General features: G+C 33.8%; 1 protein-coding gene across 3 annotated transcripts in view; it reads left to right on the top strand.

Moving 5' to 3' along the window:
* Positions 1–20,503, top strand: part of LOC143237003 (serine/threonine-protein kinase ULK3-like) — a 75,697-nt gene that overhangs the window by 36,744 nt on the left and 18,450 nt on the right. For all 3 annotated transcript variants that reach the window (XM_076475796.1, XM_076475795.1, XM_076475797.1), the window contains 3 exons: positions 2,572–2,612; positions 3,118–3,238; positions 18,109–18,237. In XM_076475796.1, coding sequence (XP_076331911.1) covers positions 2,572–2,612; positions 3,118–3,238; positions 18,109–18,237 — 291 coding nt within the window. The remainder of the gene's footprint in view (positions 1–2,571; positions 2,613–3,117; positions 3,239–18,108; positions 18,238–20,503) is intronic.

Raw genomic sequence — 20,503 nt, 5'->3', positions numbered from 1 at the left:
GCTCTTGACAAACATCAGTCATGTTGGGTGTTTATGGAACATCTATAAATGCTCTTGACAAATTTTTTCTCGGAGAAACAGTAAATTTTATTTTTCTACTATTTTAAGTCATAATTATTAATACTGTTTCTTACATTTAAATTCTGTAGTATTTTATTCAAAGTATACAGGGAAGTTACTTAACATTTGTTAACTTGTTTTCAGCATTTTACAGTAGAAAAGAGTTATCAAATATGTGAATGGGTTTTTAGCTCTATATATGACAACATATTTCAAAAGAGAGTTTCAGGTTAGTTGGTCTTCTCCACATTTCTGGGAAACTTATTCAGTTTCAGTTTTTGGAGTGAAACATACAAAGAAATGCATGTATCTGTGAAGCAGAGCAAGTGACATCCAATAACTAAAGCCTTTTTAAACTAACTTAGATCACAATGTCTGCCATTGACTTAGCTGAGCTGATGTTACTAACATTGCAGTTCTTATCTGATCATGGTAGTTAGATATTTTCATATGAAGAGAGACAGTCATCTTTACAACTCATTATGCACCATGTTTTTATGAAATGAAATGTTTACTACATTGTGTTTATCACAAGAACAGTCATCAGCTATTATTGATGGAAGTTACACAATCCTCAGGTGGTTTATCTTGTACAAGATACACTGTAAGTAGCATCTCATTAGAGTCTCTCATCTTCCAGCACAACTGACAAGTTCTCATATTCAACAAAACCTTTCTTGGGCAGAGACAAAAGATAAATGTGAATTGATGTTTTTACACACTTCTGATTTTTAGGTGTAATAAATAAAGTAAGAAGAATGTGTGTAAACACAGAGGTCATTAGTTAACTTGGTTTTTATGATAACGTGTCTATCATTCCCAGTAGTTTACTTTATTTTGGACCAGGACATTTCACAAAAACTATTAATTACTTTACTTACAATGAGATAAATAACCTAAAATCTGCTCTACCAAATGATATTTAAACTTCTCTTAGCTGTTTTCCAAATTTAAATTTATTAGAAACTGTTGAGATCACATGCTGTGACATCATAATTGGATTGGATAGATGGTCTGTGATTCATAAAACCAGTGAAAGAGTAGAACCACATTAGAAATAACATTTGGATTAATAAATTCTTAACAGATGACAGTTTCTTAGCAGGTATAAATCAAAGCTTTGAGATGGGTAGAGAATACCAAAACAAAAACAAATGCAGCTAAATTATTACATTCAAAACTCCTAGAGGCTGCAAACTGTACTGAATAAATTTATAAAAATAATAAATTGATTCTAAAATATTTAAGGCAAAAATTATTTTAGAATTATTATTACTTAAAAATGCATGTGGCACTTAATGGTGTGCTGACTGATCATAATGAGGACAAAACAGTTTTCTAATGACATCACAATGTTGATGATTTTGGAATACAAAATTAAATAATCTTTATTAAAGTCATTAATTTGCATATTTATGACACAGAAAATTTATTTTCACTAAAGAAGTGCTTAAATATAAACCATATTTAAGATACAAACATAGTATAATCAAAACAATTTCAGACAAAACAATTCTGGTTTTATAAAATATTGTGTCTTCTGTCTGAGATTCCAGATAGATGAATAGTAAGAATGATAATTAAATTAATATACAACTGAAGTCAGAACTTGTAATGACTTTTTGGATTTGAGATTGCATTTTCAGTTCAAGCCTAATAATGAATAGTAAACATCATTAATGAATGTTTCAGAGTCACACATATTCTGTAAATCTATGAAATGAAATAACTGTGAACAATCTGTAATATAATTACTGATACAGTAATACATCAAATGGTGTTAAGTGCTTACAGAACATTCAATTAAAGAATAAAGGAAAGAGATATTTGAAATATAAGGGAGACAAGTTTGAATATTTATTGGATTGTGAAAAAACTCTACAAATCATTTTCACTTATTCAGAATCTTATGAGTAGAGAAATCATTACATCAAAGTACTTTTCAACACTCCAACCATATGTAACAAGAACAAACCATTTATTAAACATAAGACAGTGAAGCAGATAGATTGAATGTATCCTATATGCTAACTGCAACAAGCAATTTCACTTGGTTAATGGTAGCCAAATAAGGAGTAGTCATTGCTGATTGCTTAACTTCTCTCTAGTCAGTACTTAGTGTTTACTTTGTTTTTCGTATTTTATCCCAAGTGTCACTAAGGATCTGTCAAATAACAAACTCTTCTCTCTTTCATACTCAAAGTAAGAAACATTTCTCAGAGTATTTGGATGTTTCAGACTGTAGTAAAACACTTTCATGTTATCAAAACATATTGGACATTTTATTTAAGTGGAAGAGATATGTTAGTAATTTTAGTTCTTGTCAATCAAATTTTCAGAAGCTAACTTTTAAGCAGAATGAAAACAATTTATTTTTTTTACGTAATTTTTGGAATATTTCTACAGGTGCTTTATTAGTAGATTTTTAATATTTTGTTAAATAATTAGACATTTTTTTGTCAGTCTGTTTATTTTCCTGAATTTTACAGTTTTATTGTGTGATTTCTTTAGCTGAACCACCTGGTCCAAGAAAAGAATTGCTATACAATGAGGTAAATATCTTAACAATGTAATAATAAATACAATTGTTCAGATTTGGGTACAAACCTCGTGAAAAGTGTTTCCTTTATTCTTGGAGTTTATTAACTGATATACACACACACACACACACACACACACATATATATATATATTCAGAACTAAAAACTTTACTGTAATTGAAGCATGTTACTTAGTTCTTGTAAGACTTGTTTCTATTCAAGTAATTACTACAGGTTTGTTTGATATTAATTCCACTTGATGTTTTATGTAAAATTCTAAAGTTCAAATGAAACGTTATCTATTGTTCAAGCAGCAAAGAAGTCATTGGGAAAACTCACCTGGTGGTAATATATTGTGTTGTCTGTTTTCATTCCCCTGTTCGTATGCTGGTAGTGAAACTTTTCACAAAGAAAATTCAAATATTAAAGATTTTATGTTGTAAGCTTCTTCATGTTAACAGAACTTCGTTTTTAACTTTGTTTTAAATTTTAATTCAAAAACCTGATGTTACTGTAGGTGGACAAATGGATGAGAAAAGCTGAAAACATTAAATCTTGTATTCTGGTCTCAAAACTGAAACAAGAAGAATTAGTGAGAACTAAAGGTGGAAATCAAAGTGAAATGACAGACAGTATTAGTAAGTACTGTATCTTACAGTTTGTGAAGACATACAGTATTAGTAAGTACTGTATCTTACAGTTTGTGAAGACATACAGTATTAGTAAGTACTGTATCTTACAGTTTGTGAAGACATACAGTATTAGTAAGTACTGTATCTTGCAGTTTGTGAAGACAGGCGGTATTAGTAAGTAATGTACTGTACGGTGTGTGAAGACAGACAGTATTAGTAAGTACTGTATCTTACAGTTTGTGAAGACAGATGGTATTAGTAATTAATGTACTGTACAGTTTGTGAAGACAGACGGTGTTAGTAAGTAATGTACTGTACAGTTTGTGAAGACAGACGGTATTAGTAAGTAATGTACTGTACAGTTTGTGAAGACAGACGGTGTTAGTAAGTAATGTACTGTACAGTTTGTGAAGACAGACGGTGTTAGTAAGCAATGCACCTGTACAGTTTGTGAAGACAGATGCGGTGTTAGTAAGCAATGTACTGTACAGTTTGTGAAGACAGACAGCGGTGTTAGTAAGTAATGTACTGTACAGTTTGTGAAGACAGCGGCATTAGTAAGTAATGTACTGTACAGTTTGTGAAGACAGACCTGCGTTAGTAAGCAATGTACTGTACAGTTTGTGAAGACAGATCGGTGTTAGTAAGCAATGCACCGTACAGTTTGTGAAGACAGATCGGTGTTAGTAAGTAATGCACTGTACAGTTTGTGAAGACAGATCTGTGTTAGTAAGCAATGCAACTGTACAGTTTGTGAAGACAGACGGTGTTAGTAAGCAATGCACCGTACAGTTTGTGAAGAAGACAGATCTGCGTTAGTAAGCAATGCACTGTACAGTTTGTGAAGACAGATCGGCATTAGTAAGCAATGCACTGTACAGTTTGTGAAGACAGACGGTGTTAGTAAGCAATGCAACTGCAACATTGTGTGAAGACAGATCGGCATTAGTAAGCAATGCACTGTACAGTTTGTGAAGACAGACGGTGTTAGTAAGTAATGCACTGTACAGCCTTGTGAATACAGATCGGTGTTAGTAAGTAATGCAACTGTACAGTTTGTGAAGACAGAGCTGCGTTAGTAAGCAATGTACTGTACAGTTTGTGAAGACAGATCTGCATTAGTAAGTAATGCACTGTACAGTTTGTGAAGACAGACGGCATTAGTAAGCAATGTACTGTACAGTTTGTGAAGACAGACAACGTTAGTAAGCAATGTACTGTACAGTTTGTGAAGACAGATTAGCATTAGTAAGCAATGCAACTGTACAGCCCAGAAGACAGATCGGTATTAGTAAGCAATGTACTGTACAGTTTGTGAAGACAGAGCGGTGTTAGTAAGCAATGCACTGTACAGTTTGTGAAGACAGACAGTGTTAGTAAGTAATGTACTGTACAGTTTGTGAAGACAGACGGTGTTAGTAAGTAATGTACTGTACAGTTTGTGAAGACAGACGGTGTTAGTAAGTAATGTACTGTACAGTTTGTGAAGAACAGAGCGGTGTTAGTAAGCAATGCACTGTACAGTTTGTGAAGACAGACGGTATTAGTAAGCAATGTACTGTACAGTTTGTGAAGACAGACGGTGTTAGTAAGCAATGTACTGTACAGCCCAGAAGACAGATCTGCATTAGTAAGCAATGCACCTGTACAGTTTGTGAAGACAGACAGTGTTAGTAAGTAATGTACTGTACAGTTTGTGAAGACAGACGGTATTAGTAAGTAATGTACTGTACAGTTTGTGAAGACAGACGGTGTTAGTAAGTAATGTACTGTACAGTTTGTGAAGACAGACGGTGTTAGTAAGTAATGTACTGTACAGTTTGTGAAGACAGACGGTGTTAGTAAGTAATGTACTGTACAGTTTGTGAAGACAGACGGTGTTAGTAAGTAATGTACTGTACAGTTTGTGAAGACAGAGACGGTGTTAGTAAGCAATGCACTGTACAGTTTGTGAAGACAGGCGGTGTTAGTAAGCAATGCAACCGTACAGTTTGTGAAGACAGACGGTGTTAGTAAGTAATGCAACCGCACAGTTTGTGAAGACAGATCGGTGTTAGTAAGTAATGTACCATTACAGTTTGTGAAGACAGAGCGGTGTTAGTAAGTAATGTACCCGCACAGTTTGTGAAGACAGACGGTGTTAGTAAGTAATGTACTGTACAGTTTGTGAAGACAGACGGTGTTAGTAAGTAATGTACCGTACAGTTTGTGAAGACAGACGGTGTTAGTAAGTAATGTACCGTACAGTTTGTGAAGACAGACGGTATTAGTAAGTAATGTACCGTACAGTTTGTGAAGACAGACGGTATTAGTAAGTAATGTACCGTACAGTTTGTGAAGACAGACGGTATTAGTAAGTAATGTACCGTACAGTGTGTGAAGACAGACGGTATTAGTAAGTAATGTACTGTACAGTTTGTGAAGAAATTTTCTAATCAGTTAGTAAAAGATAATTCTTTGTGTAATTTATTAATTTCAGTAGCCATTAGTTTCATTTCTGACAATTAAATATTGTTCTAAAACTTTCTGTTGAAAAATAAACATGTTTTTATTGTATTTTTTAACACTTACTCTGCATAAGTTACTTTAATTGTCTTATGTATGGGATGTGCTTTCGACCAATGTTTCTTAACTAACAGTCCATGGAATTCCACAGAAACAAAATGGAACAAACAAGAAACTTACAAAATATATGGGTATCAATTGTAACTTGTTTGGTAAAACTTGCAATTTATTGGTTTGAGGCAGTGAACCAGTCCCTGGTTTCAAAAGGTTAAGAAATGCTGACATAGACTACTATCAAAACTATGCTTATTTTATTCAACTTCTGGCAGATTAAATGTCTGTTATGTGTGACTTATTAGTTTGAATGATGAACTTAAATCTAAGGGTTTGCATATGGAATCCACAAGGTGTTTTATAAGAGTAATAGTCAAATCCTACTATCCAATTATAGTAGCCCGAAAATTGTAAGTGGTTGAACTTAACTAACTGATTCTTTCTGAACATTGGTTCAAAATTAGGGACAGTTAGTTTACATAGCCCTAATGTGATTATCAGAGATAGTGATAAAGCCACTGATTATCATAAGTGTTAGAGAAGAGTACAAATAACCTTTTTTTTCCCAAAGTAGTTTGAAATACCTCAGTAACCTCATTGAAGGACAACTGTACATTGAAATAGTAAAGATTGATACAGTCTGTGTAAACAGCATTCTTTTAATATATTGTAACTTCTTAAAGTAAAATGAGTAAGAAATTAATTTTTGGGCTCTGATTACATTGTAGTTTTATTTAAAAATACATATTCAAGATATTTTTAATAGAATTTCCAAATTGGGAACCCCTATTTATCAATAAGTAATATTATGCATGATGTTAACAAATCCAGTTGTTTACAGGAAAATTCTATTTTAAATGTTTTACCAGTAAGTCGGGAAATACTGCGATTTTGTTACTAAACTCAGGTGGTCTTACAACTCAAAAAGCCCCCAGTGCCACAGCAGCATGTCTGTGGACTTACACCGTTAGAAACTGGGTTTTGATACCCATGGTAGGTAGAGCAAAAATAGCCCACTGTGTAGCTCTGTGCTTAACTACAAAAAAACAAATGACTCATAATTGTTTTCATAGATGGATATTATTGACATAGTTAAGAGAAAGTAACAAATTTAATAGCAAGACTAATATAATATTCATGATCACAAAGATTTTAAATGTCTTTTTAAACATAGCATTTCTCTATTTTATCACCAATTTCCAATTATTTTGTGATATTTTTCCTGATGATGGAAAGTATTTTCAGTTGATTTCAAGGTGAAGTTGAAGTGGTAGTCAGATTTTACTTCTTAAAATATTTAACTTAACTGTTAATGAATTTTGGACAAAATGTTTAAAAAACTTGTATATTAACTTCATTTAGGTCTGTCATATACATAACACATTTCAAGTTGAACTTCAGTTATGTCATATACATAACACATTTCAAGTTGAACTTCAGTTATAGAAAAAAATAGCATTTCTTTTACTTGCTAGTTGTGTTAAATTACCAAGGGAAAGTCATTCAAAGTCCTGTTTGTGGTACTGTTAATAAATTACCTTACTTTATCTTTGAACTTAGACATATGTACACTGTAATAAGTCTGCATTCCAAGTGATCTACAAAGTAATTTTGATAGATAGCAAACAGTATTTACTGCCTTGTCTTTAAATAAGAGTTTTCCTGCTTCAGAATATTTTGATTTATAATTTAGCTTTTTAATGTCTCTAGAACACACCATGTCAAATCTAAAATTTTCTAGATGTTCTGAACATCTTAAACATTCTTATCTTGACATCTTTGTTAAGAACAGCAGCACTCTTTGACTAACAAATTACAAAAGGAAAAATATAGCTTGTAACACTGTTAGATGCTGTGGAGTTCCCTCAGCCATAATTCTGTTTTTCAGTGTTAAACAAGAGAAATAGTGTTCATTACCAGAAACAAGATAAGGGTGCTTTGTTTCTCAACTTAGAGTTACATCAGAGTTGTACTAAGAAGTGGAAACACCTGTTTGTTTTAATAAATAAGTTATCCTTTCTCTTTGAATGAATAGTTTCTAGGTTTAGCTTATAGATAAAATGTAACATCACTTCCAGGTGTTTATGTGTATGTAAGGGAACACCTGATGGCTCGAGAGTAAACTCTCAACACTAAAATGTGGAATTCAATCCCATGGCTAAAATATACAAATAGTCCATTCTGTTGCTTGACTTTAAAACAAATGATATATAGGACTAGTCACTATTACTGTTGTTAATTTTTTCATGATGAATCTAACACTGGTTTTAAAGACTGACTTATAAAGTGAACTTGTAACTGAGCCTACTGTTTTGTTTTTATCAATCTGTTGTACAGCAAGTGTTAAAACTTGCAACAACAAAAAATCACCTATAGCAGAAAAACCATAACATAATAACTGTGAAATGTAAACTTACTGTGTAGTACATCAGTAAAATGAAAGCCATTAAGTATTCCATGGGACATCAACCATAATCTGTGTGTTCAAAAACAACCGTAATCTGTGTGTTCAAAAACAACCGTAAGCTTTGTGTTCAAAAACAACCGTAAGCTGTGTTCAAAAACAACCGTAAACTGTGTGTTCAAAAACAACCGTAAACTGTGTGTTCAAAAACAACCGTAAGCTGTGTTTTCAAAAACAACCGTAATCTGTGTTCAAAAACAACCGTAATCTGTGTTCAAAAACAATCATAATCTGTGTTCAAAAACAACCGTAAACTGTGTGTTCAAAAACAACCGTAAACTGTGTGTTCAAAAACAACCGTAAACTGTGTGTTCAAAAACAACTGTAAACTGTGTTTTCAAAAACAACCGTAAACTGTGTGTTCAAAAACAACCGTAAACTGTGTGTTCAAAAACAACCGTAAACTGTGTGTTCAAAAACAACCGTAAACTGTGTGTTCAAAAACAACCGTAAACTGTGTGTTCAAAAACAACCGTAAACTGTGTGTTCAAAAACAACCGTAAACTGTGTGTTCAAAAACAACCGTAATCTGTGTGTTCAAAAACAACTGTAAACTGTGTGTTCAAAAACAACCGTAAGCTTTGTGTTCAAAAACAACTGTAAACTGTGTGTTCAAAAACAATGTTGAAAGAAGATTTCTTGAATTTATTCAGTATACTTCTTTGTGTGACAACAGCTTTAATGGGTAATGAAGGAAACTTTATTGCAAGTTTAACATAAAATTGTAATGAGGAACTATTTCCTACTGTCTAGTAGAAATCCACAGGTCTGAATAGCAGTTTGTATGGATGTGAAGTAATCATTAGATTAAAGATAAAATAACAGCCTCTAAAATCAATATAAGAGACCAAACTGTGATCTTTGTCTTCCTGCATTACCCAAATGACAACAGTTGTTTCATACTGACAAATTAATTTTTATAGTTTTCAGTTATCTATCATGACATATCATCTCACCACCTTTTAGTTCCATCAAACCACAATGAGATGTTCTAGGAACACAAATTTTAAAATTAAATTCATCTCCTGATATCTCTTAAGATAATTGGATTTGTTTCCTTATAATAAATTGTGTTGTAAGAAAATCTTGTAAAATCTGATGAAACTGAAATTAGCACCATCCTGAAAACATTCTTTTATTTTAGAAACTTGTCTATTTTATTCTACACAACCCATGTACGTTTAAAGTAGGAATTGTTTATGTTAAGAAAATTATCTCATGAAGTTGTGCATGTATTCTTGCATTGAAAGATGATAGTTTTCAGATGAAACCCACTATTCAAGTGGTGTAAGAACATTTATTCCATGAGTAGAATAGTGTGGAAGTTTGAATAATACCAACTGTCATTAGTAAAGTTTGTGGATGTGAATTTAGGTGCTAAATCTAGAGTGCTTATTGGTTATTTGTCCACCTTTATAATTAGTTATAAAACAGGAACCTTCTTAGATCATCTGTAAAAATTTAGAAAATAAGAATGAACAGTTAATTATGTACTAAATATTATAAGTTTTTTTTTAAAGAACTCTAGTGACATACATGTTTATGTTTTGTGTTCCAGGATCTTGCAGTGTCATGTGATAGCCTGAGACATGTGTACATGCAAATAACCATTATAAAAATACATATGAAATATTGATAAATTCCCAGCAGCACTGAAACACAGTACCGTTGAGTTTGGAGGTACTGGTGTAATTGAATTACTGTTAACATGAACCAGTGTAACTTATGAAACTGTTAAACAAATATTGGTGTAACCAAATTATTGTTAACATGTACCGGTGTAACTTATGAAACTGTTAAACAAATATTGGTGTAACTGAATTACTGTTAACATGTACCAGTGTAACTTATGAAACTGTTAAACAAATATTTGTGTAACCAAATTACTGTTAACATGTACCGGTGTAACTTATGAAACTGTTAAACAAATATTGGTGTAACTGAATTACTGTTAACATGTACTGGTTTAACTTATGAAATTGTTGAACATATGGCAGCTTGATGTGGTTCATGAAACACTTTTTAACATAATCGCATTTAATATATGAATTAGAGTAATAGATCTGGCGTGCAAGTTCTGATGCAACTTATTAAACATACAAGTGCAACTTAAAAGCTGTTTTATCAAAGTTAATGAAAACTCTACTTTGTCATCTGAATGTCACATTATGGTACCAGCTCTTTAATTCAATCAAATATCTGTTTTGTACTTTTTGATAAGTTTCCAGTTAGTAAAGTTAAATTTTCTTTAAAATGAAACCATGTATATAGTTAACTCACACAGTTTCTAGTCATATAGGAAACATTTTTTATATATAAACAGCATTTAATCAGCATTAACAAATTTAACAGTTTACTATGAAATATTTCATTTCCTTTGTGAGCTTGATTGTTCACTTGACAAGACATAATTCTTTATTGCATAAACCTTAATAAAATATATTGAAATATGTGATTTAAGAAAAATAAAATCAGTTAATTGATGTATTATTGTGAACTAAGGAAAGTTGTATTTTTCACATTTGTGTCTATCAGTTTGTTACTCTGTCATCAACAATAAATCTCGGGGCTTATAATGTTAAAACTCAGATTTTGATACGGTGAGCAAAGCACAGACTGTCTTTTGTGTAGCTTTATGTTTTAAACAAACCACGTTTTATATGTAGTTTGATATAATTTACTTCAAATTTCACACACACACTTTCACCTTACATCTATAAGATTGTTTATCAGGTGTGCTTTCTCGTCCAGTAATTTCAAGATAGTTTTTAAAGAAGATTATCAAAAGCAAGTGATAAGATGAATTATCATCAGTAACTTGTGTATGATAGACTAACATTCATGGCTGATGCACTTTTGATAGTTATACTTTTCAATCTAAAATATATGTACAGACATGTGACAACAGAACTTCTTTAGTACACTTTCAAATTTGTAATTTCAATGAGATTAAAATATCAAACTAACTACACAAATCTTAATAGTGACATATTGTTATATGAAGGTGGATTATTTCTGAAGAATTGAATATTGGGAAGTGACAGGAGTGAAAACCATTACTAAGTTAATAAGTCTTACTGTTTCAAGTTTTCACCTTATAGGCTGTTAGTTTTGTAAAGAGTATTTTGGACCTGAATGGTAGTTCATAATTATTTTTTAAATAAAAAATAAAGACCTGTTATTAATCTTACGTTTTTATAAACAAAAATACAAAAATGTATTAAAATGTCAGTTTTACTTAAATGTGTCAAACATTTTTAAATTTCACTTGTGTATACAAGTTTCACATTAAGTTTTGCATATAAAATTTTTCACAGTTTGACTTGTGGGTATAAAATTTCCACTTTGAATCATCAACTGTGACTGGCATTTCAAATAAATCGAAACGAACAGTAAATACAGGAATATTTGAAACTGAGAAAAAAAAATTAACTGGAAAACAACTTTTTTTATTTTACAAAAATTAATTCGTTGAATTATTACCTAGAAATATACTATTTAACAGCGATAAATTTTAGTAGTAAAGTAAAATTAACTACACTTAAGAGTAGTTAACATCTGATGCTAACTTATTTAACGCAGAGTACCAGGCATAGAGGCCCCGCTGACTATCTAACTTAAAATAATTATAGTCCTTTAACAATAAGAGACAAAAGTGAGTTGTTATTACTATTCTCAAATGTTGCCTCAGGCCCCACCAAACCTTAATCTGGCCCTGGAGTAACCTGTAGTGGCGAAAAAAGTTTATTCCAAAATTTTGATAACCGTGCAGTTCGTAATGTTTGTATTTACGACTGTCATTTAATAGTAGCTGATGCGAAGTATGAATATTTCTCGTTATAATTGTTTGAATTAATCAAATAACAAACACTTATTAAAATGTTAGATTTTGTGTGAACTTTCAGAAAATTATGATAAATATATTGTGAAATAAATTCGATGTAAATAAAGATTTATTGCAGATATACGTGTGTTTTGTCATGACACTGCTTTCTTAAATTCTTTAGAACTGTGTGTGAGATTTGCATTTTAGAGTACGCTCTTTCAGCCATTTTGTTTTAATTTATTACTTTCTTTGTTGTTTTAGTCGTGCCTCCTTTCGTAAACGAATATCGTTTGCTTCTTGAAGAACGAGGGATTGACTGGCCTTGAGAATGTATTTTTTATATCGGTGTCTCAATTTATCATCTTTACTACTCACTCCCCTTTTCACTATACGAACCTGACAAACTAAACTTGAAATCAAAAAGCGTCAAAATAAATTACATCATAAATTTATAATGTGTAAGGCTTCTAAATTTAATAATTTATTTTCTGGCATATTCATCATAAAGGGCGCGACATGAAAGTTTGACGAAAACTATGATCAATCAACATCTTGAATTTGGCTGGTATACTATTAAGCTAAGTTACTTGCACACTGACAGCTTCAGTCAATAGAGAAAAAAAAAAATATGAGCAAGTGCCAAAATAAATACATTAGTGTTCAAGCGCGGACCTGATGGAAAATGGAAACATTTAAAAAAATAACCAAGAACAGTATGATCAGATAATGACACCAGCCTCACTTTCACACTAAACATGCTCGCCCTTTCAGCCGTGGGGGCGTTATAAGTTACGGTCAATCCCACTCTTCGTTGGTAAAAAGAGTAGCCCAAGAGTTGGCGGTGGGTGGTGATGACTAGCTGTCTTCCCTCTTGTCTTACACTGCTAAATTAGGAACGGCTAGCGCAGATAGCCCTCGAGTAGCTTTGCACGAAATTCAAAGCAAACCGTCCGTAGTAAGGACGACAATGCTTTGATTAGTTAAACTTATAAATAAAAAATAAGAGACAGAAATGAACTAAAATTATGTAAACTCGCATAGAAAACCGATCCCCCAGGTATCTTACCGTAACCTGGCCTAATATTATACCAAAATGAAATTTGTGTTTCAAGTTGTAAGTTGCGGTCACTTGTGTGAAGGAAGCAAGGACACTTCTCAATGTTATTATAGCTACTTAAAACACTGTACAGCAGACACAACAGCAAAGAAAAGCCCACACAACACCGTTGCGAAATAAATATCATTGTAACAAAAATCATGTTCTATCTCTTGCTTCAGTCTTGTTTTGAAAGTGAGTTGGGTTGTTATGTATGGACCGTTAACTTTTTTTTATTAATTCTCACTAGCTACATCTAACACACTCGTGTAACGTTGTTAAACTGTTGACTACAGCATCGTTTATTTTCCAAGATTTTTACTAAAGTGTGATTTTCACTTAAGTGTTTAGAAAGAACTATCAGGAAAACCAGATTTACATCTAGTTGTTACCCACATTAGACTGTGTATCTAGTTATAAGTATGCGTACTCAAATACCAAGACCGAGATATGTTTCTTAAGTTTCGGTCAATGATACGGTCTAATCTTTTTAATCAACACTCAAACTGTAGTGAATCTAATACTTAGTCAAACTGCTCACCGCTACAACTGCATCAGGACGCAGGGCGAATGATTACTGAACAATCTCTTGACGAGTGAAGCCTTTGGTCGATAGGTTCTATAATTCAATCGTGATGCTTATCGTGATCACGTGACATGTACAGGTTCTGGCCACAATCTACATAGAAGAAAAAGTTGCAGATGTTTCTCAAAGACTCGCAACAGGCATGTTCCTGGGCTACGTTTCGATATAATAAGTAATCGTGCTTAGTAAAGTTTATTAAAGGTAGGGTACTGTTTTGTATGTGTCCTTAGTTTTCAGGTCGAAGTAAGTGAAATATTAAAAGAAAAACATTGTTATTTATGTAGAAAGGGTTCGTTTGGTTTGATGTTTAGATATTACTGTACGCACCTTTGTTGAATTTGTAAAATTCGTTTCTGTTTGTTATGAAGGCTGTTTAAGACCACGTAATTGTTTTATTTAAATGATATGACAGAAAATACATGTTTTATATTATACCCAAGTAGTTATACTTTTATTGTAGAGATTGTTTTGCGTTGTTAGGTTGATTGTAAATTTAGGAATTACCGAGTTATCCAACGTTTGTCGATCGTAATGGAATATTATTAGGGTTGTGGCCGAAAGTACACAGATAATTAAATAAAGAATTCTATTCTTTACAAGTAGGAAAGTAATAAACGTATATTTATTTAGCTATGCTGTTCACCGGGTTGATTTTTAGTTTCTTGCTAAGTACCTACTTTGTTTTGACTGAAAATTAATACACATTAATAGTTAAACAACGGAGCTCTGATAGTTAAAACACAGATTAAACAACATCCATGTTATACTAGCATTACTGGAAGAAAGGGTTGCTAGGAAACGAAATAAATATAATTCGTCTTAACTGATGGTAGTCCATGAAAGCCAATATCCCAGAGAAGACTCTTGACCAATTACGGACGTTTTTATCTCGAAATAAATTGTTTCTCAAAAAGAAAATTATTTCTCAAAAGTAATTGAACATGGCGTCTTTCAATTGTGTATGTGCTCTTATTGTGTTTTTTCTCATCAGCGATGATGAGGCACTGAACTAGCAGGGAAAAAATAAAAATATCAATAAAACACTTACTTTTATTTCAACCAACGCATCGTCACTGCGACTTCATCAAAGATAGAATACTGTTTTTTGTACTGACTCTGTTGAAGCCGCAATGGCGAAACGTTGGCTGAAATATGGAAGAAAATTATTTAGAAAATCAAGCATAAAGTTATTTGTTTTGTTTTTCTAACTTTATTAAAGAAATGTTTAGATTTGATTTTCAGACTATGAAGAAGAGGATGTGTGGCTCGTGCCTTGTTACCACCAGTAAAATAAAGTAAAAGATTAAAAACTGCATTTTACCCTTTGAGGTCGTGTGCGTATAGAAATATAAACGGTTAAATCCAACTATTCAGTTTGAGCGTTTAGAGTGGGCGATGTTGACTACCCGACTTCCCTGTAGTTTGTCATTTCTTTGCGCAAAATATCACTGAGAAACGTGTATAACTATTTACATATATAATCAAACGGATAGTTGGAAGTGATAAGTTTTTTTACTGTGCAGTTCTATCTTCCTTCCCCGAGATCTAAATCCTCCTCATCAGAATACATGCTAAGACATTACTGATGTCTTAAACGGAATCACGTCTATCCAGTTTGAATTTTGTTATTCTTATCAATCGACTATCCGGTTGCGACACTGAGTTTACGAAACAGTTCTGCTTAGATTTGTATCATCTTTGTTTGTTATAACTTTAACTGTAAACAAGTCCTAACTCTGCGCGAAATTTAGCAACCAAACCCTAACACGTAGGTCTTGGCTTTTCTGTCTGTTTGTTTATAATTTCGCGCAAAGCTACTCGAGGGCTATCTGCGCTAGCCGTTCCTAATTTAGCAGTGTAAGACTAGAGGGAAGGCAGCTAGTCTTCACCACCACAACTCTTGGGCTACTCTTTTACCAACGAATAGTGGAAATGACCGTCACATTATAACACCCCCACGGCTGAAAGGACGAGCATGTTTGATACGACGGGGATTCGAACCCGCGACCCTCAAATTACGAGTCGAACGCCTTAACACACCTGGCCATCGGCTTTTCTTCTAAATATGCTTTAGAATGTAGTTCACGGGGGAATTTTCGCAAATATCCCGAACAATAAAATGTGCAAATAGTAACGAGCTGATATGAATCGTTATAATTGATTTAATTACATATATCAGTCCTGTGTATCTTTAGTTTATTAGCCCCCCGCTAGCTGTAAGTCTACGGATTTACAACGCTAAAGTCAGGGGGTTCAATTACCCTCGATGGGCTTAGCAGATAGCGCAATGTGCCTTTGCACTTAGAAAACACTTTTATTTTATTTTTTACTTTTATTGCAAAGCTTCAAAACAGGAAATTTGTACTTGTTCCATCGCGGGGCATCGAGCCCTGGATTTTGGTATTATAAGTCTGTAAACTTACCAACTACCCGCAAGAGGACTTTCGTGGCATTATGATAAAAATATTGAACCACGTCAACTTTTTAAAACTTCCAAACAAAGCATTTATTTGTAAAGATGGATGTAACCAATGAATGTATTGAGTACCTACTTACACTATCAATAGTGAAGCAACAAAAACATTATTTTAGCTGAAAAAACACAACCCAACACAAACGATGCTAAGTTGGAAATAATTTTGTTCGGTGTTAATCTGTGCTCGTTGTTTGTCAGTTCTTAACCATTGTGCTGTTAACTATAATACGGTAAAAACAAAAATGTATTATGGTTCGTAATACAATATATAGATGACTACTCCAGCGACCTCTGACGGCTTGTCGATATTCACTGCCCTACAAGCTGGTGAAATTATTAAACCGTATGTGACAAATGAAAAGGCAATCGAATTGGTGCACCGTCTTTACGGGCTGACAGTTAGGTCAATCAAGGAGATGGTCAGTTACGATGACAGAAATTTTCACGTACAGGTTTGTTATCACTCGTACCACTCTTTGTTTGCTTTAAAATAGTACTGTTAGTATGATAAATAATTCTGGCGTGGTTTTTTGTTTAAACTGAATTCAACAACAATTTACCATGGCAATATTTAAAAAAATTAATTACTTTTAATATTATTCAATAAACTATTGTGCATTTTAAAACGTTAGAGTCGTAAACTTATTATTTTATAAAAGGTAGTTTTACAAGGTTTATGTAACACGGATATTTACCTATTTTGTTTAGGTGGAGAATTATTATAATAATCGTCATATCACTTCCCTTTGGCCACATGGATACACCTTAAAAGTTTTGAATCGAATGGAAACGAGCCTGAATAATTTTGTTGGTTAGTGTACTTTCATTCCTATCCGTTTATTTCAAACAACAGCTTTATTTCGCTAACAATAATAAAGTCAATTTTCTTTGCCCTTGTACGGAATAGTTACTTTAAAGAAATGTGACTGTGTTGGCAAAGTGCAGAAAATCCGTCAGTCCCTCTGACAAACCAAAACTATCAAATTCACACCCATCCACACTTACTACTCAAACACTGTGGTATTTTCAAATCAAAGTCATCATATCGAATGTGGTTCCTCGTGGGGCGGTAAGTTTACGTATTTATGCAACGCTAAAGTACTGGGAGCGATTCCCCGCGGTGGATACAGTAGATGGCCCATCGTTGTTTTGTACTAAATGTGCATCTCGAGAGAAATTTGATTGGTCTGCCTACTCACAGTTAATACGTAGTTTGTTTTTAAAATGTCTATTTCTTATTCAGTTTAGTTCGCATGCAAAAGATTCGTTCAGGAAAACATTTCAGCTTTCCTTTGTCTGGTACTAACGAAACATGAATTAATTAACTAGCAATCAGAAACATTTTCTTACAGAATAGCTTGTGGCGTTTTTTCACTCGGTGATTCAGATAATGGCCATGTGCTGTCTTGAAGTGCAGTGAATGAAGATTACTTGTACAAACTTGACTGTTGTTAACACGTTGTTGTTTTTTGTCTTTAAGAGCCAGGTTGGTATAAAAATGATTTTTTTCATAGTTTAGTAACTTTAACTTTTTTTCTGGGGATTGTCTTTAATCAGTTAATTATAATTAGTTTACTAATTAAAACAGGTAGCCCCTGAGTTGTTTTGGGAAAAATTTACAGAACTATTGTGGTGATTGGAAGTTATGTTTACCTAACATCCCATCTTAAGTTTAAAAACGGCGATTATACCTGAACCCTAGAAGTCTCTGATCTGATCGTTTAAGCCCACGTGCGCATAAGGTGCCATCACAGTTGTATAATTTAATTTTATCTGTTTAAGAATTTTATAGTCAGAAAAAAAACCGGGTTTCAATGGACATATCCCATTGTACGTAATAATGTTTTTTGTTTTCTTTCTATGAAACAGAAGATCAAAACTCACTTCAGCAGTATCTGGCAAACAATGGCTTGACAGTTCCTGTTCCCATCCCGAATGTTTATGGCTCTTTGTGGTCGATAGAAAAGTTACCTGTTGGTTCTGAACCAAACAAAGTGGGTAAGCTTGTTTGTTGTGCAGCTATATTTTCGATTGTTATACATACAGCATTGAAAAAATAAACCTTGGAGAAGTAACACATACTTAATAGAAAAATATACAGAAAATTACTTCCTAATTAGTCAACATTTGTAGTGCGTCCCCTCGTAGGGCTTCGTGGTGGGTGGGGTCAGTGGGCACCGAAATATTCTTTTTATTATTATGGACACCTCTGAAATAAAAAAAAATCAAGTATGACAATATAGAGAAAAATCCGACTACTGGCAAACAACCACGCATTGATAACTCTGTACAATCAAACTCATAACTTGAATCTGTCCAGTGATTTTTAATTACACATTTTTTAACTGAAAAACGCATAGGACCGATGTCTCCAATTTTTATTCAGAGGGTTTAGAAGGGCTTGTTGGTTCACCTAAATTGGTACAAAAAAATTACGGTCTGGAGACATTTTAGTGGAAACAGTTTCATCACAACATTCCAAACTTCTCTTGAAGTTGAAGTCCATTGGGGATATATACCCATTAAGGTTACTTCTCATTCTACTTTGAATTCTTCCAGAGGAGTTACAGTTGAGAAGGATTTAAAGACCATTCCTGAGTCAGAGATCCTCGCAGGTTTCAACAGCCAAGGTGTTACAGCCGTTCACCGAATTTCTACTCATAGAGACGGGATTATGGAGCCGACAAATCTTCTAATATTAACATTTACAACATCACGTTTTCCTACCACAATCAAGGCAGGATATCAGAAGTGAAAGATATGGCCTTATATTCCTAACCCTGTTAGATGTTTTCATTGTCAACGATTTGGTCATTCTAAAACATCATGCCGTGGTTCTTTGATATGTGCCCGTTGTGCTGGTAAAAACCATGATGGTTTTGAATGCCAACTAGAACCACATTGTATTAACTGTAATGGTTCATATCCTTCCTATTTTACTTCTTGCCCTAAATGGGTAGAAGAGAAAAAAACACAACGTCTAAAGACAGTTCATAATATTACTTACCCCGAGGCTCGGAAATTACTATTCCCAATTCCATCTTGGTCTTATGCTGCTGTAATCCATTCCACTACTACAGTAGGAGTCCAGACAGACCTTTCCGTGCCTGCTACAGAACCCTTAACAGCGCGCCCTCTAAATTCAACAAAGTTAACGAATCAGTGTCTACTTCTATCTCTGTCCCTACCACATCTTCCAGTCATTGCCCGACTTCACCTTATTCAAGCCCAGATGTTTCCATGGGATCTTCTTCTCTTGACACCCTAAAAATTAAACCATTTGTTCACACCCTCAATTACTGGAATGTATGCCTACAAACACCGACCTGCCTACTCGATCCAGTGCAGGATCAATAGAAGGTGATAGACCCACATCCAGTCAAGAAAAAAAATGCAGCCACAAGCAGAAGGTCTCTTTGCCATATTATCCACCAAAATAAAGAAAAAGGGTCACGTTAATCCAATGGAACTGTTGTTCAGATGTAAATGACATCAAGGATTTGATTGACTTTTATCATCCCAAATGTCTTTCTTTACAGGAAACATTTTTAAAACCTACTAATACAGTCACAATTTGACAATACTCCTTATACCAAAATGACAGGTCATGTGTAGGACAAGGACATGGGGAGTAGCAGTGCTGGTTGATCAACATGTGCCCACCCAGTCCTTGTCATTGAATACGCCCTTGGAGGCTGTAGGCATCCGTGTCTCCTTGGGTCGTACCATCACTGTTTGCTCTCTGTACCCCTGGAAAAATTATAATCAATCAGACCTTGATGCCCTCATTAAGCAACTGCCAACCCCCTTTTTAATTTGTGGGGATCTTAATGGACATAATCCCCTCTGGGGTGGTTCTAATACTGATGTGAGAGGGTGTGCTACAGAGCATATGCCCTTGAATCACAACCTGCCTCTCTTCAGTACTGGCTCTTACACTTATTTTCATGCACTCAGTCAGTCATTTACAGCAACAGATCTTTCTATCTGCTCACTTGCTTTTCTTGGGAGGTTGACATCAATCCACGGGGTAGTGTTCATTTTCCTATCATATTAAGAGAGATTGGCTGTGGTCAGTGCCACCCGACCAGTGTGTCTCAGTGGAAGTTGGACCAGGCTAACAGGCCCACTTTCACTGCTTTCTCGGAACTTGATCCTGCCATCTTATGTAAATCATCAATAGATGATTGTGTTGCAGCAATAACTAACTGTATTATCCAAGCAGCTGCTCAGTGCATCCCCAAAACCTCAACATATTTCACAT

The sequence above is a fragment of the Tachypleus tridentatus genome, chromosome 13 (genome assembly GCF_004210375.1).
Source record: "Tachypleus tridentatus isolate NWPU-2018 chromosome 13, ASM421037v1, whole genome shotgun sequence".
Classification (NCBI taxonomy): Eukaryota; Metazoa; Arthropoda; class Merostomata; order Xiphosura; family Limulidae; genus Tachypleus; species Tachypleus tridentatus.
This window is presented reverse-complemented; position numbering and strand designations above follow the sequence as displayed.